Source organism: Callionymus lyra, chromosome 18 (genome assembly GCF_982586985.1).
Source record: "Callionymus lyra chromosome 18, fCalLyr1.hap1.1, whole genome shotgun sequence".
NCBI classification, from domain to species: domain Eukaryota; kingdom Metazoa; phylum Chordata; class Actinopteri; order Syngnathiformes; family Callionymidae; genus Callionymus; species Callionymus lyra.
In genome coordinates, this window is record NC_141835.1 from 896434 (window position 1) to 912976 (window position 16543).

The following is a 16543-nucleotide window of genomic DNA, read 5'->3' on the forward strand; positions in this document are numbered from 1 at the left end:
AAAAGACGTCCAGTTCATGAGATTTATTTAGAATAAAAATCACATGTCGAAGACAAACATGTTTCAAAAGGTGAAACAGACAGAAATGCCATGTTTTCAATAAAACAAGATCTAATTGAAGTTTCATGGCTCAGCTTCCCATATGGCTCTGAAGGAGGCGTTTGTTTAAAATAACAAAAGTGTGAGAAAATCAACATAAAACAAAGGAACCTGAGACACATTTAGCTCATTATTTAACAAACTCTTAAATCCTAAAAGCATTTTATTCAAGTTTAAAACGAGCTTGAACTGAACAGTAACAGTGACAGTAACAGTAGAAAGCAGGTCAGAAATCCATCAATCTTCCTCCGGGAACTTGAACTTGGCGTAGACGATGAGCATCACCACGGACATGACGATACACAGCGAGCCCACCACCAGGTACGCGATGCCCAGGAAGTCGTTCTTGCCGCCCATCCATGACACGTTGCTGAAGACGACCTTCTTCCTGCCGTCGAAGCTCAGGACGGGATAGTCTGAGGAGAACGTCAAGGAAATATGATATTGTCGTCATAACTTTGTCACTTAAAGTCGTACAATTCAGTACATTATTCTTATTCAAAATAAATTGACTCAGAATAATAAGAAACTCTTTGTTTAAACTTTGTTACAATTCAATGCATTGTAACTTGAAGAAAGACATTATTTCTTGATCATCCTGAGGTTGATTAAATGAGACATTTGTTTATATTTCCCTCCACAGAGAGACGCACCTGGACTCTGACCATCAAACAAAGAACCGCACCTACACTAAACAGGTTGGACCACAGAACACGCATCTGAACCTTGTTCACTTTAGATTAACTTTACGAATCTGTCAAGAAATGGTTGAAATAATGAGTTTTAAGAACTTAAACGGTGAAAACATGGATCTCATCACGTTATGATTTGTCAAAGGATACTGTATTTAATCTTGAGGACGTAGTTTCCTGCTGGGAGACCCTTGGCGTAATCCCCTTCTGTGATTCGTCGATAGAGTTTCCTGAAGTCGGGAAGAGCAGCTCTTCTCATCCACACCAGGAAGTCCTGGTTGAGGAAGCCGTTGTTGTTGGAATCGGACGTGTCCAGCTCGTAGACCGGTTTGGACCAGAACACGGGTTTGACGGTACCTAGGAATCATCCATCATCATCATCTCACGCCGTTGAGCAGAACTCGAACCAGGACAAACATCTACCAGCGAAGGCGTTCTTCAGAGGCGTCTCGCTGGGGTTCCTGTACTTGATGTTGTAGTCGGTCCACCAGGCGATACCTTTTCCATCCAGAGGCACCTGCTGCTCTTTACCGTTGAGCACCTGGAACAGAGTGAAGGAGTCTACCCCCCACAGAAGAAGTCAGACTTCAGAACCTTGAAGACTCCAGGATCATGTCCACAGACCGTTGAACATGCTGTTGGCCACGGATCCACACGGGACGATGGGCTTGTTGCTGCCGTCGTACTCGTAGGGAGCGCAGGTGTCACTGGGGGTCTGAGGGGTCGTCGGAGGCAAATATTCAACACCTGAGGAATCATGAGGCGTTTTTCTTCACTGACCTTGAAGTTGTCCAGGTCTGCGAACAGTTGCTCGTCGTCCCTCGACACGCCGTACTTCCTGTGGTTTTGGAAGTAGTTGGACAGACCGTAGTAGAAGAACACGGGTCCCTGCAGGAGGCACTGTTAGCTCGGTACAACAAGAAGCTTTCAAAGATTTACCTCAATCAGTTTGCTGATGGAGAAGCTGAGCTCGCACTGACAGTTCTTCACATCAGGATCAGAACACTTGAAGCACGGAGAGTCGTTCTCCACGCCAGTGTAGTCCAGCTGAAGACAAGCTCATTTTAAATACACACTTCAAGGAAACATCTGAACATCGTGAGTGAAAACATCTCATGTTATGTTATCTTCAAATGGTTATTGTGAGCCACAGGAATAACATTCAATCAGGAGCAGGTCTTCAGAGGCAACATTGTTGACTGTTATAAACCATCAAGACAAACTTAAGAAGGTCAAATAAAGAGCGCTTCAATATGTTAGCAAAACTTTGTCATTTTGAAATAATTAATTTCTCATACAGTTTGAACAAACGGCTCATTCAAGGTTTTCTGACGTTCATTTCTTAAAGTAATGATAGTCACTGGTTTCTCTGAGGATTCTTTCCATAAAATGAAGTATGAATGATTTCTACATGAATAAGACAAACTAAGTGACCTTGACCCGCCTGTTATTTTGAAGGTCATCAAAAGAACGACAGACGACTTCATCAGAGAAACATGCGTCTTATATTCTATTTTCTTCAGTTATTTCACACTTGGTTAAGTTAATAATTCCACATGTTTTCATTCACAGTTTTGATTCAGTGAAAACCTTTGATGATAATTAGAGGCAAAACAAAGTTGTTTTCTCAACAACATACGCGTCTCATGTCTACTGTGCACACGAGTCACGACAGTGAACACTAGTGTGTCCTAGCAAACAACCTCCTGAGGGATCAATAAAGTTCTGCCTAACCTAACCCAAGACAATCAAAACAAGTTGAATTAAATGTCAATGGAAACAAGATGTCAGAGAAGAGGATGCGATCACTCCTTAGACAACAAAGAAATACAACTGGTCCAATTCTGATCATCGATTGTTGCGGCGTATTGTGAGTCACAGAAACCTTGAAACATCTGTGTATAAAGACTCCTAATGTAATAATGACATGAACATCTGACACACGATGAACATAGAAACCTCAGGTTCTACCTCCATCACTTGGATGTTCCGTGACGTGACGAACAGGGCGATGCCGATGCCGATGAAGGCCAGACCGATGACCACGAACCCGGGGATGATGATCCCAGCAGACAATATGGGCTGCCAGGCCGGGAGTCTCTGCTGAGTGAAGGCCGTGTTGTCCGGACGGTTTTCAGTCTCGTTCTCATCCTTCGCCATCTTTCACGTCTGTGGAGACATGAAGGTTCAGGTGTTAGGAGCGACTCATTCCAGGTCATCTTCACTGAAATAATACATGAATTTAAAACCCTTTGTCGTCAAACTACAAGGTTTACAGGTTTATCATGAATAGAGGAAATATTTAAGACTTCATTTGTTCGTCTCCAGGAAGCTTGGACACATATTTGAAAAGAACAAACTATAAAACATGAAGCAGTTTGATCGAATCAAACACTAGAATTATGTACAAACTCACATGTTGATGAAGAAAAGTCGGATTAAAGTGTTATCTTACTTGCAGCGTCACAAACAAGAAACGACGAGGCGTCAACAAGCGCAGAGTCGCAGGTGAAACCGGAAGAGCTCACCTTTACCTGCCTGACCCAAATTCCTGCTCGTCCTGTTCCTCTCCTGCTCTGACGTCACAACGTGAGGACAACAAGTAGTTTATTGGATTTAGAAAATGTGTCCAGAACACGCGTTGAGAAAAAAAAACTCGTTATTATTTTCTTAAAACAATTTTATTGATTTTCATTTAAAAAATATATGTTTTTGTGCCATTTATTGCGTCGTCGCTTTCATATGATTGACAGTTTTGTGAACCAATCAGGGAAAGGCGATGCCGCCCCTCGACCAATCGGAGCAGAGTTCATTGAAAGGAGACCTGCTGCTTCTTCGTCTTTGTGTTGACGTCCTCGGTGGACCGCAAGGTACTTCAAACAGCATTTTAATCCAACTTGTGCAGATTACATGAATCAGTTGCTGGTTATCTCTGTGAACTCCACCGTTCTAGCAGCATCTTGTCCCGCTGTTTTCTTGACTAGCAGCGCAGAGAAGTAGCACCTGCTAGCTACACATCTCATTGTTAGCATAGTCTGCTAACACTCACCATTGTAAGTAGCAGTTAAAAAGATAAAACAATCGCAAAATGTTCACATTTGATTGTTACTTTTGTTTGCAAACTTGATAGTTGATGGCATTATTTGTTTACTTACGATATTTAATGTGTTAGGATCGTGAAGAAAGCTATAATCTGAAGGATGCTAACTTTAGCTTGAGCTAAACTAATGTGCTATCGCTCGAATCGAGGTAAATGTTTCCACTAAACGGGACGTAGAAATGCTATATTTGGTCAAACGCACCTTCCACAGCATACTTGACAACCTAAACGTGTAGTATATCCTGCCCGTAACGTTGTTTCTGGTTTTGTCTTCGTTTCGTAGTGTGTGAATGGATATTACCAGGTGCACCGAGAAATGGGTAAAAACACTATCATTGTATCATTGGAACTTTCATTTCATGAAAACACCACATCCAGCCATAGCTAGAGGAACAACAACTCATTTACAGTCTAGTCAACACAATACAACCCTGTTCATGATCATACTTTCTTTGAGATGTGCTTTGATCATAAGTTTGACCTTTTCTCATAAATATCTCGCCTGGTTTCTACTAACGTCTCTTTATTCTTCTGTACAGGAGAGGCCACCAACATCTTCAATTATGTTGTCTAGTAAGAAATCAGATGCTGGGTCCTCCTCTTCGTCCTCGTCCTCATCCTCCGGGGCGGTTGCAGGAGAGAGGCCTCCAGTCGCTGACGCCCAGACTGGAACCACGGTCTCTGCTGTAGGCGTGATGGATGTCAAGAAAAAGGAAAGGTCGTCCCCCAGTGGGGAGACTGGAGGAGCGCCTATGTCCCACCAAGCTGGACCTGTGGGGCTGGATCAGGACGCTGCTGAAGTCCGCAGGACCAGCAGGCGTAAGCGGGCAAAAGTAAGCATCTAAAAAGTTTTTTTTTTTTTAACTGAAGAAGTGTAGAAAGGCCATTTCAAGTATTGCAGTTAGAAAATTCATTTCTGTGTTGATGCACATCTAAAATGTTATCAACATCGTAATGATTTGATTTTGTCTTGTTGAATTTTTTTTGTGTCTTAACTCGGTGTTCAGGCAATGAACCTCAGGGTTTAACGTTGCTTTTCTTGTGCCTATCGTAGCAGGTGGAATACCGCGAGATGGACGAAAGCCTAGCGAACCTCTCTGAGGACGAGTACTACTCGGAAGAGGAGAGGAACGCTAAAGCGGAGAAGGAGAGGAAGCAAGTCATTCCTCCACCTGCACCTCCACCAGAGGAAGAGAATGACAGTGAACCAGAGGAGCCATCTGGTAAATCAAGATGCTCAGACTAACAAAGTCACAATAAACACATGTTTGGGTCATTATTAGGGGGACTCGTATTAAACAGTTGTTCTATAGATAATGTTTTTAAAAGGTTTGTCTATAATAACAAATGGTTGCAATAATCAGGTGTTGAAGGAGCTGCTTTCCAGAGTCGTCTTCCTCACGACAGGATGACGTCTCAAGAGGCTGCATGCTTCCCCGACATCATCAGCGGTCCTCAACAGACTCAAAAAGTTTTCCTCTATATCCGTAACCGCACAGTAAGTACTAATAAACTGACGTCAAACATGGAGTCAGAAACTAACCAATGCATTTATTCTGTCAAACCTTCAGCTACAGCTATGGCTGGACAATCCAAAGGTTCAGTTGACCTTTGAGGCGACAGCGCAGCAGCTTGAAGCTCCATATAACAGTAAACATTCTGTCCTGTCTTGAAGCGGATGCAACAAGTGTCGTCCACTAAATGCTTCTGTTACTTTTCCAGGTGACGCAGTTCTGGTTCACAGGATACACAGCTACTTGGAGCGACACGGCCTTGTCAACTTTGGCATTTACAAGAGGGTTAAACCATTACCTAGTAAGTGAACTGTTCTGTCACGTTTCTTTCCACCAATTGGCTTTAAAAAAAATAAATCGAACAATCTTCAATTTGAATAACCTTCACCCGCTTCACAGCTAAAAAGACCGGGAAGGTCATCATCATCGGTGGAGGTGTGTCGGGCCTCGCCGCAGCCAGGCAGCTGCAGAGTTTTGGGATGGATGTGACTGTTCTAGAAGCCAGAGTAAGTTAACAACAAGTCAATACTATTTGGTGCTGCGTTATCCTGTTATTGCAGCTTAATAATGACGTCCCTGTTTGTGGACACAGGACCGAGTTGGGGGACGAGTGGCAACTTTCAGAAAAGGAAACTATGTTGCTGATCTCGGCGCCATGGTTGTGACGGGTCTCGGTAGGAATTGTTTTTATAGTTGTCTGATTGTTAGAAGCTCACATCAACCAGCAGAGGTCGCTGCTTTCCACATTACCTTCTGAGTCTCGACACATGTTCTCAGGTGGGAACCCGATGGCTGTGGTCAGTAAGCAGGTCAACATGGAGCTGGCGAAGATCAAACAGAAGTGCCCGTTATATGAAGCCAACGGTCAAGCTGTGAGGATGATTGTCATTTCTATACACAAAATGTTGCTTCACAGGTGTTTTCTTCAGCTTTAAACTCCTTTTACATGTAGCACAATTTGTCTTTCATGTTTTTAAGATCAATCTTAAAAGTTATAGAACATATCTTCAGCTTTTCTAAGTGTAACCGCAGATCAGGTTTGACACATTGAGACATCACTGTAAACATTAGCTGAAAGGTTAAAGAACAAACTGCATTTTCTCGCAAACATGCCCTTTAAACGGGCCTCTGGCAAAGATGAGCGGCTCGTCATACGAAGACAAATGTCAAGACTAAGTTACGTAGAGAAGATAAAAAAAACATCCAGAGATTCTGAGTTCATGACAAGAAATAAGAAGAAATGATTACAGCACAATCTTATTAGTTCCTAACAAATGTACATTTGTATCATAAACAAGTTCCAAACCTTGTCTAACATGTTCTTTTCCTTTTGTCTCCTTCTCTGGTTCCTCAACTCCTTCAGGGGGAACGATGTACAAGTGTAAGTATTGGTTTATTTAAAATGTTTCTTTTGCCTTTTCTGTCAACTTTGTACTTCCTGTTAGCCACGGTCGAAACATAACATTGAGTCACTTCTGACGATCCTACGTAAATGAACAAATGAAGGTGAAGATGGTCACAACCCACATCCTAACAGGTCCCTAAAGAAAAAGACGAGATGGTGGAACAGGAGTTCAACAGGTTGCTCGAGGCCACTTCCTTCCTCAGCCACCAGCTGGACTTCAACTTCTTGAACAACAAGCCGGTTTCTCTGGGCCAGGCCCTGGAGGTGGTGATCCAGTGAGTGTTCTCCAGCTCATGACCCTGAACATGATGATCCGTCACTGATGTTGAGGCCTGTGCAGGCTCCAGGAGAAGCACGTGAAGGACGAGCAGATTGAACATTGGAAGAAGATCGTGAAGACTCAAGAGGAGCTCAGGGACCTTCTCAACAAGGTGATTCATGTCAAAACGTTCAACACTAGCATGAACCTCAAGACGAACGTCCATCAAGACGATCGTCTCTCGCTTCAGATCCAGTCTTTGCTAATGAATGTATGGATGTTCTTGTCGTTTCTGTCTGTGATGCCTTCAGATGGTGACCACGAAGGAGCGAGTGAAGGAGCTCCACCAGCAGTACAAAGAGGCCAGTGAAGTCAAACCTCCCCGGGACATCACAGCAGAGTTCCTGGTGAAGAGCAAACACCGAGACCTCACCACACTCTGCAAAGTGAGCATAAAAATAGCTCTGGAAGCTTTTGTTGACTCGGGCCTAAAACAATCTGCTGAAACGAGAATCTTTCCTGCTGTGTCTGCGTGAACGTGAAGAAATGTGAGGTCCACAGGTCTCACAAGCCCAAGGCCACAAGCTCTTCTTAAAAAAAATAGAATGAAACCACGATTTGAAGATGTGGAGTATGTTGTTGAGCTGCTTCAGTGTTTGGAGATGTCGAATGTTTCTGGCTCCAAGTGGAGCAGCTCTTTAAGTGGTTAAACGCTTCACTGGGATGTATTATTGGAGAACGTGCTGCTGTTTTATTTTCAGCGCGAATAAATCACCTCCACTACTGCGGTGTGTGTGTGTGTGTGTGTGTGCGCACACTTGTGACGGCGTGTGTGTATTTTCAGAGGTTTAAACACAGCTGGTGTCTGCAGTGGATTTGTCTGGTTCCATCGCTGCCAGAGAAACCACTTGAAAGCCTGATTCACATTCTGTCTGTTTTAATGTGGAAGCTCGTGTGTGTCTGCGCACACACACTCGTGTTTAGGAAGCTCGTGTGTGTGTGCGCACACACACTCGTGTTTAGGAAGCTTGTGTGTGTGTGCGCAGACACACTCGTGTTGAGGAAGCTCGTGTGTGTCTGCGCACACACACACTCGTGTTTAGGAAGCTCGTGTGTGTGTGCGCACACACACTCGTGTTTAGGAAGCTTGTGTGTGTCTGCGCACACACACTCGTGTTGAGGAAGCTTGTGTGTGTCTGCGCACACACACTCGTGTTGAGGAAGATCGTGTGTGTGCGCACACACACTCGTGTTGAGGAAGATCGTGTGTGTGTGCACACACACTCGTGTTGAGGAAGATCGTGTGTGTGCGCACACACACTCGTGTTGATGAAGATCGTGTGTGCGCAGACACACTCGTGTTGAGGAAGATCGTGTGTGTGTGTGTGGATGACACGCTCGACTGGAGCAAATGATTAGTACGACTGCGTGTGTGTGTGACGACCATAGCTTAGATTTGGGGGATGAACTCGTTGGCCAGAGGTTTACTGAGAAGGTTTACTAGATGTGACTCATTTGAAGAATGCAGAGGCTCAGTGTTGGTCTGAGTCTGATGGCGTCTCGTGTGAACCGCGGTCGAGTCACTTCTGGACGAGCTGTCGAAGCTTCTTCATCAACGATGATGAAGTTAATGCTTGGAACGTTTCATGGACCGTCATTCCATTCAAGTTCTTTCAAGACCATTTAAACTTCACTCAATGAAAGAAGAGAAAACACACGAGGAGCAGCGTTTAATCTCCTTTAACAGGCAGAAACCTTGAGCAGAACCATGCTGTGTCTCAAATCACATACTCACGCACTTATAATACTAACTTTGAGTACGCAAGTGCGTCTCAATTCTTAGTATGCGAAATTTAGTGCGCCATACACACTAAATTGTCACTAAAACGCCCACAAAACGGAGTATAGATCGATGGACACTTTCTACACTAAACGGCTCCATCTTAGTGACGTTGAAAACAGAAGTTACGTTACATAGAAGAAGAAGCTGTCGCGTCATTTCCTGTTAGTGTGTAGCAGCAGAGTTTGAGTTGAGACATACTATCTGTGGAGGATTAGTTACTAGTTAGTACGTACACTATCCTGATGATACTAACGTCTAGTATACTAAGAGAAGTATGTTTGAGACATACTATCTGTGGAGGATTAGTTACTAGTTAGTACGTACACTATCCTGATGATACTAACTTCTAGTATACTAAGAGAAGTATGTTTGAGACATACTATCTGTGGAGGATTAGTTACTAGTTAGTACGTACACTATCCTGATGATACTAACTTCTAGTATACTAAGAGAAGTATGTTTGAGACATACTATCTGTGGAGGATTAGTTACTAGTTAGTACGTACACTATCCTGATGATACTAACTTCTAGTATACTAAGAGAAGTATGTTTGAGACATACTATCTGTGGAGGATTAGTTACTAGTTAGTACGTACACTATCCTGATGATACTAACTTCTAGTATACTAAGAGAAGTATGTTTGAGACATACTATCTGTGGAGGATTAGTTACTAGTTAGTACGTACACTATCCTGATGATACCAACGTCTAGTATACTAAGAGAAGTATGTTTGAGACATACTATCTGTGGAGGATTAGTTACTAGTTAGTACGTACACTATCCTGATGATACTAACTTCTAGTATACTAAGAGAAGTGTGTTTGAGACATACTATCTGTGGAGGATTAGTTACTAGTTAGTACATACACTATCCTGATGATACTAACTTCTAGTATACTAAGAGAAGTGTGTTTGAGACATACTATCTGTGGAGGATTAGTTACTAGTTAGTACGTACACTATCCTGATGATACTAACTTCTAGTATACTAAGAGAAGTATGTTTGAGACATACTATCTGTGGAGGATTAGTTATTAGTTAGTACGTACACTATCCTGATGATACTAACTTCTAGTATACTAAGAGAAGTATGTTTGAGACATACTATCTGTGGAGGATTAGTTACTAGTTAGTACGTACACTATCCTGATGAGAGAATAGAGAGAAAAGGGAAACATTCCCAACATATAAAGGTATTAAAAGGATGATTTTTCAACCTATGATGTCTAAGATAGACACGTCTAGGATAATCTAAGTGTGTCGGTGAGTCTTTGACGCACTCGTGGGTTCAAGACATTGTCTCACTCTCATGTCTCACTCTCATGTCTCACTCTCATGCCTCACGTCTCGCTCTCACGTCTCGCTCTCACGTCTCGCTCTCACGCCTCACGTCTCACTCTCACGCCTCACTCTCACGCCTCACTCTCACGCCTCACTCTCACGCCTCACGCCTCACTCTCACGTCTCACGTCTCACTCTCACGTCTCACTCTCACGTCTCACTCTCACGCCTCACTCTCACGCCTCACTCTCACGTCTCACGTCTCACTCTCACGTCTCACTCTCACGTCTCGCTCTCACGTCTCACTCTCACGTCTCACTCTCATGACTCACTGTCACGTCTCGCTCTCATGTCTCGCTCTCACGCCTCGCTCTCACGCCTCGCTCTCACGTCTCACTCTCACGTCTCACTCTCATGCCTCACTGTCACGTCTCGCTCTCACGCCTCGCTCTCACGTCTCGCTCTCACGTCTCACTCTCACTCTCACGTCTCACTCTCATGACTCACTGTCACGTCTCGCTCTCACGCCTCGCTCTCACGTCTCACTCTCACGTCTCACTCTCATGCCTCACTGTCACGTCTCGCTCTCACGCCTCGCTCTCACGTCTCACTCTCACGTCTCGCTCTCATGTCTCGCTCTCATGTCTCACTCTCACGCCTCACTCTCACGCCTCACGCCTCACTCTCATGTCTCACTCTCATGCCTCACTGTCACGTCTCGCTCTCATGTCTCGCTCTCATGTCTCACGTCTCACTCTCACGCCTCGCTCTCACGCCTCGCTCTCACGTCTCACTCTCACGTCTCACTCTCACGCCTCACTCTCACGCCTCACTCTCACGCCTCACTCTCACGCCTCACTCTCACGCATCATGTCTCACTCTCACGTCTCACTCTCACGCCTCACTCTCACGTCTCACTCTCACGTCTCACTCTCACGCCTCACTCTCACGTCTCACTCTCACGTCTCACTCTCACGCCTCACTCTCACGCCTCACTCTCACGCCTCACTCTCACGCCTCACTCTCACGTCTCACTCTCACGCCTCACTCTCACGTCTCACTCTCACGTCTCACTCTCACGCCTCACTCTCACGCCTCACTCTCACGCCTCACTCTCACGCCTCACTCTCACGCCTCACTCTCACGCCTCACTCTCACGCCTCACTCTCACGCCTCACTCTCACGCCTCACTCTCACGCCTCACTCTCACGCCTCACTCTCACGCCTCACTCTCACGCCTCACTCTCACGTCTCACTCTCACGCCTCACTCTCACGCCTCACTCTCACGCCTCACTCTCACGCCTCACTCTCACGCCTCACTCTCACGTCTCACTCTCACGCCTCACTCTCACGCCTCACTCTCACGCCTCACTCTCACGCCTCGCTCTCACGCCTCGCTCTCACGTCTCGCTCTCACGCCTCACTCTCACGCCTCACTCTCACGCCTCACTCTCACGCCTCACTCTCACGCCTCACTCTCACGCCTCACTCTCACGCCTCACTCTCACGTCTCACTCTCACGCCTCACTCTCACGTCTCACTCTCACGCCTCACTCTCACGCCTCACTCTCACGCCTCACTCTCACGCCTCGCTCTCACGCCTCGCTCTCACGTCTCGCTCTCATGTCTCGCTCTCACGCCTCACTCTCACGCCTCACTCTCACGTCTCACTCTCACGCCTCACTCTCACGCCTCACTCTCACGCCTCACTCTCACGCCTCACTCTCACGTCTCACTCTCACGCCTCACTCTCACGCCTCACTCTCACGCCTCACTCTCACGCCTCACTCTCACGCCTCACTCTCACGTCTCACTCTCACGCCTCACTCTCACGTCTCACTCTGAGTGATGTAAGGACTCGTTCATCTTGTTTGTGTCGTGGCTGCAGGAGTACGATGAGTTGGTGGAGATGCAGTCCAAGATGGAGGAGAAGCTGCAGGAGCTGGAGGCCAACCCTCCGAGGTGCGTGTTGAGCGTCGACCCATAGTTTCCACTGCGTCTGTAAATGTCAGCGTCGACTCATGTTCTTGTTGAGCAGCTTCTGTCGACGATTATGTTCTGAGTGTAATTATGCGCCTGCAGCTCCTGGCGACGATGTTTGTTTGTGTTAATGATCTGTTGTGATGAACCTTCAACCAGGATCGCGACCCAACCTGCCTCGTGTCACGACATCCTTTCTTTTCACAGCGACGTGTACCTGTCGTCCAGAGATCGACAGATCCTCGACTGGCACTTCGCCAACCTGGAGTTTGCCAACGCCACGCCGCTGTCCACGCTGTCACTCAAACACTGGGATCAGGTGACGATGCGTGACGCCTTTCATTGAAATGTTGCTTCAAAACAAATACAAATGTAGAAATAATAGCATTTAATAATTAATTTAAAAGTATTTATTACAAACATTTTAATAAAGTGACTGAAAGTTGAACATTTGAAATGTAGATTCTTTGAGGAATGTCCACACAGAAGAGACGGTCATGTGACGATCATGAGACGATCATGTGACGATCATGTGACGATCATGAGACGATCATGTGACGGTCATGAGACGATCATGAGACGATCATGAGACGATCATGTGACGGTCATGAGACGATCATGAGACGGTCATGAGACGATCATGAGACGATCATGAGACGGTCATGAGACGATCATGAGACGATCATGTGACGGTCATGAGACGATCATGAGACGGTCATGAGACGATCATGAGACGATCATGAGACGATCATGAGACGATCATGTGACGATCATGAGACGATCATGAGACGATCATGTGACGGTCATGAGACGGTCATGAGACGATCATGTGACGTTCATGAGACGATCATGTGACGGTCATGAGACGATCATGAGACGGTCATGAGACGGTCATGAGACGGTCATGAGACGATCATGTGACGGTCATGAGACGGTCATGAGACGGTCATGAGACGGTCATGTGACGGTCATGAGACGGTCATGAGACGGTCATGAGACGATCATGTGACGGTCATGAGACGGTCATGAGACGATCATGAGACGGTCATGTGACGGTCACGTGACGACGATTGACGGTCACGTGACGACGATTGACGGTCACGTGACGACGATTGACGGTCACGTGACGACGATTGACGGTCACGTGACGACGATTGACGGTCACGTGACGACGATTGACGGTCACGTGACGACGATTGACGGTCACGTGACGACGATTGACGGTCACGTGACGACGATTGACGGTCACGTGACGACGATTGACGCTCACGTGACGACGATTGACAGTCACGTGACGACGATTGACGGTCACGTGACGACGATTGACGGTCACGTGACGACGATTGACGGTCACGTGACGATGATTGACGGTCACGTGACGACGATTGACGCTCACGTGACGACGATTGACGCTCACGTGACGACGATTGACGGTCACGTGACGACGATTGACGGTCACGTGACGACGATTGACGGTCACGTGACGACGATTGACGGTCACGTGACGACGATTGACGGTCACGTGACGACGATTGACGGTCACGTGACGACGATTGACGCTCACGTGACGACGATTGACAGTCACGTGACGACGATTGACGGTCACGTGACGACGATTGACGGTCACGTGATGATGATTGACGGTCACGTGACGACGATTGACGGTCACGTGATGATGATTGACGGTCACGTGACGATGATTGACGGTCACGTGACGATGATTGACGGTCACGTGACGATGATTGACGGTCACGTGACGATGATTGACAGTCATGTGACGATGATTGACAGTCACGTGACGATGATTGACAGTTGTATTGTCTGCTCCCAGGACGACGACTTTGAGTTCACAGGGAGTCACCTGACGGTCAGGAACGGCTACTCATGTGTTCCTGTGGCTCTGGCTGAAGGTCTGGACATCAAGCTCAACACCGCGGTGCGACAAGTTCGATACACGGCGTCAGGTTAGGATGGTCTCTCGCCGCCGAGCGTGTCGTGATGGTAACCGTGGCGATGGTTCTCAGGCTGCGAGCTGATCGCCGTCAACACTCGCTCCACCACGCAGACCTTCATCTACAAGTGCGACGCCGTCCTCTGCACGCTGCCTCTGGGCGTGTTGAAGCAGCAGCCGCCCGCCGTGCAGTTCGTGCCGCCGCTGCCCGAGTGGAAGACGGCGGCCATTCAGAGGATGGGCTTCGGGAACCTGAACAAGGTGAGACCCGCGCCACCAGAGGAGCCTCCAGCAGAGGGCGCCACTCACTGTGCTCTCTGAAGGTGGTCCTGTGTTTCGACCGCGTCTTCTGGGACCCCAGCGTCAACCTGTTCGGTCACGTTGGATCCACGACGGCGAGCCGAGGCGAACTCTTCCTGTTCTGGAACCTGTACAAAGGTGAGGGTCGGCGCCGCCGTCCATCAGAGCTCCACTGACGGCGTCTCCTCAGCTCCCATCCTGCTCGCCCTCATGGCGGGCGAGGCCGCCGGCATCATGGAGAACATCAGCGACGACGTGATCGTGGGACGATGCCTCGCCATCCTCAAGGGCATCTTCGGAAGCAGCGCCGTTCCTCAGGTGAGACGCACACGCGTGTGCGGCGACATGTCTCATCTCCTGCCTCGTCAACTCGACCTTGGAAACACATTTACAAACTTTTCAATTTCCTCAGTTCAAGAAATTGAAAAGTTTGTAAATGTGTTTCCAAGGTCGACGTTGATGAAGCAGAAGTTGTTTCTATATATACGCCCACGATCAGACTTTTACAAACACACTGATTCTTTGAGTCACATCAGACATCATTCATTCACGAACACTGATTATGGGTGACTGAGTCCGTCCCAGCTACTCATCATTGTGTTGTTGTTGTCATCATCATCATCTTCATTGTGTTGTTGTTGTCATCATTGTGTCGTTGTCGTCATCATCATCATCTTCATTGTGTTGTGTTGTCATCATTGTGTTGTTGTTGTCATCATCATCATCATCATCATCTTCATTGTGTTGTGTTGTCATCATTGTGTTGTTGTCATCATCATCATCTTCATTGTATTGTTGTGTTGTCATCATTGTGTCGTCGTCGTCGTCATCTTCTTCATTGTGTTGTTGTTGTCATCATTGTGTTGTTGTCGTCATGGCAGCCCAAGGAGACGGTGGTCACCCGCTGGCGTGCGGACCCCTGGGCGCGCGGCTCCTACTCGTACGTGGCCGCGGGCTCCTCAGGTAACGACTACGACCTGATGGCTCAGCCCATCACACCTGGACCCACCATACCTGGAGCCTCTCAGGTACGCGACACGAGCGTCACGGCAGGATGAGCGAGTCCTCTAACGGCCACTTCCTGTTTCCAGCCCGTCCCTCGCCTCTTCTTCGCCGGCGAGCACACCATCAGGAACTATCCCGCCACCGTCCACGGCGCTCTGCTCAGCGGACTCCGTGAGGCCGGACGCATCGCCGACCAGTTCCTGGGCGCCATGTACACGCTCCCCCGCCAGTCCACGCCCGCCGCCGCCAGCAACCCGCCGCAGGCCCCGCCCACCCAGGCCGTCTAGACCCGCCCACACCGGGCTCAGGCCCCGCCCACCAGAGGCCCCGCCCACCAGAGGCCCCGCCCCCCCGCGTCACAGCAGATGTTGTTGATAATTTATTTCCATCAAAGTCTCTACGAACAGAAGCTTCTTCACTGTCGTCTTAAACTAGTTTGTTTTTAAAGCTTAACATGATTTGTTTTCATGCCAAACTGTAATTATTTTATTATGGATTCTTTTTTTTATATTTCTTTGTTATTAAAAAACAATTTCAACTGTGAGGACTTTTGATGAAACGTAGTTTAGAAGAAAACTTGTGTTGATAAAAGTCATCGATATAGTTGATCATGACGTCATGTTTAGTTTCGCCGTCATATCGAAACATTTCTCATGTTTGTTGACTGACGTCACATTATAACGTTTATAAATATAAGGTATAGAGAAGTTCAGCTCAAATGGTTTTAGTGAAACATTCACGTTTGTTGGTCTTCGACGAGCTAATGCTAGCTATGCTAAAGGCTTCTTCTTCGTCTGTTCGGGTGATGATGTGTTGTCGCCCCCTATGGGTCACTTTTATAGAGTTTTTTTTTTAACGTTATTTAAAATAACACGTGACCTTGTTTTGTCCTTTATTTGTTCATAAAGTTTCATGTTTTTCACTAAAATGATCATATTTTGTTGAATATTATTGTAGTAAAAAATGAGACTCACTAAACGTGACATAAAAAAGATAAACGTCTGCATAAGCCAAACGCTTCAAACCCTTGCAGGAGCCAAGGCCTCAAACAATTCTAAGAAATGTTTAATTTAATGTTTAATTATCTTAAATGTTGTTTATAAACGTGTA

The 16543-nt window shown here is 46.7% G+C and overlaps 2 protein-coding genes across 6 annotated transcripts; one reads left to right on the top strand and one right to left on the bottom strand.

The window, feature by feature from the left end:
* Positions 1–8: 8 nt before the first annotated feature.
* tmem30b (transmembrane protein 30B) lies at positions 9–3360 on the bottom strand. Of its 2 annotated transcripts, none has more exons than XM_087779851.1 (8): positions 3247–3360; positions 2763–2960; positions 1731–1838; positions 1572–1679; positions 1416–1506; positions 1215–1352; positions 942–1148; positions 9–515 (listed from the first exon to the last, which is right to left on the bottom strand). In XM_087779851.1, the coding sequence occupies exons 2-8, from the start codon at positions 2949–2951 to the stop codon at positions 337–339; spliced, it is 1020 nt and encodes a 339-aa protein (XP_087635977.1). In that variant the 5' UTR covers positions 2952–2960; positions 3247–3360; the 3' UTR covers positions 9–336. The 2 variants fall into 2 exon arrangements, with proteins under 2 accessions (XP_087635977.1, XP_087635978.1); XM_087779852.1 differs by having other exon boundaries at positions 3208–3311.
* A 224-nt stretch (positions 3361–3584) lies between these two features.
* Positions 3585–16248, top strand: kdm1a (lysine (K)-specific demethylase 1a). 4 transcript variants are annotated; one of them, XM_087780014.1, is made up of 21 exons: positions 3585–3661; positions 4431–4724; positions 4946–5114; positions 5256–5389; positions 5463–5541; positions 5614–5706; positions 5805–5911; positions 5998–6079; positions 6183–6277; positions 6769–6786; positions 6943–7085; positions 7151–7241; positions 7381–7515; positions 12086–12159; positions 12385–12496; positions 14009–14141; positions 14202–14389; positions 14452–14566; positions 14619–14746; positions 15310–15456; positions 15520–16246. In XM_087780014.1, the coding sequence occupies exons 2-21, from the start codon at positions 4455–4457 to the stop codon at positions 15718–15720; spliced, it is 2514 nt and encodes an 837-aa protein (XP_087636140.1). In that variant the 5' UTR covers positions 3585–3661; positions 4431–4454; the 3' UTR covers positions 15721–16246. The 4 variants fall into 4 exon arrangements, with proteins under 4 accessions (XP_087636140.1, XP_087636141.1, XP_087636139.1 ...); XM_087780015.1 differs by lacking the exon at positions 3585–3661 and adding an exon at positions 3699–3844; XM_087780013.1 differs by lacking the exon at positions 3585–3661 and adding an exon at positions 3927–4211 and having other exon boundaries at positions 4949–5114; positions 15520–16248.
* The last annotated feature ends 295 nt before the right edge of the window (positions 16249–16543 follow it).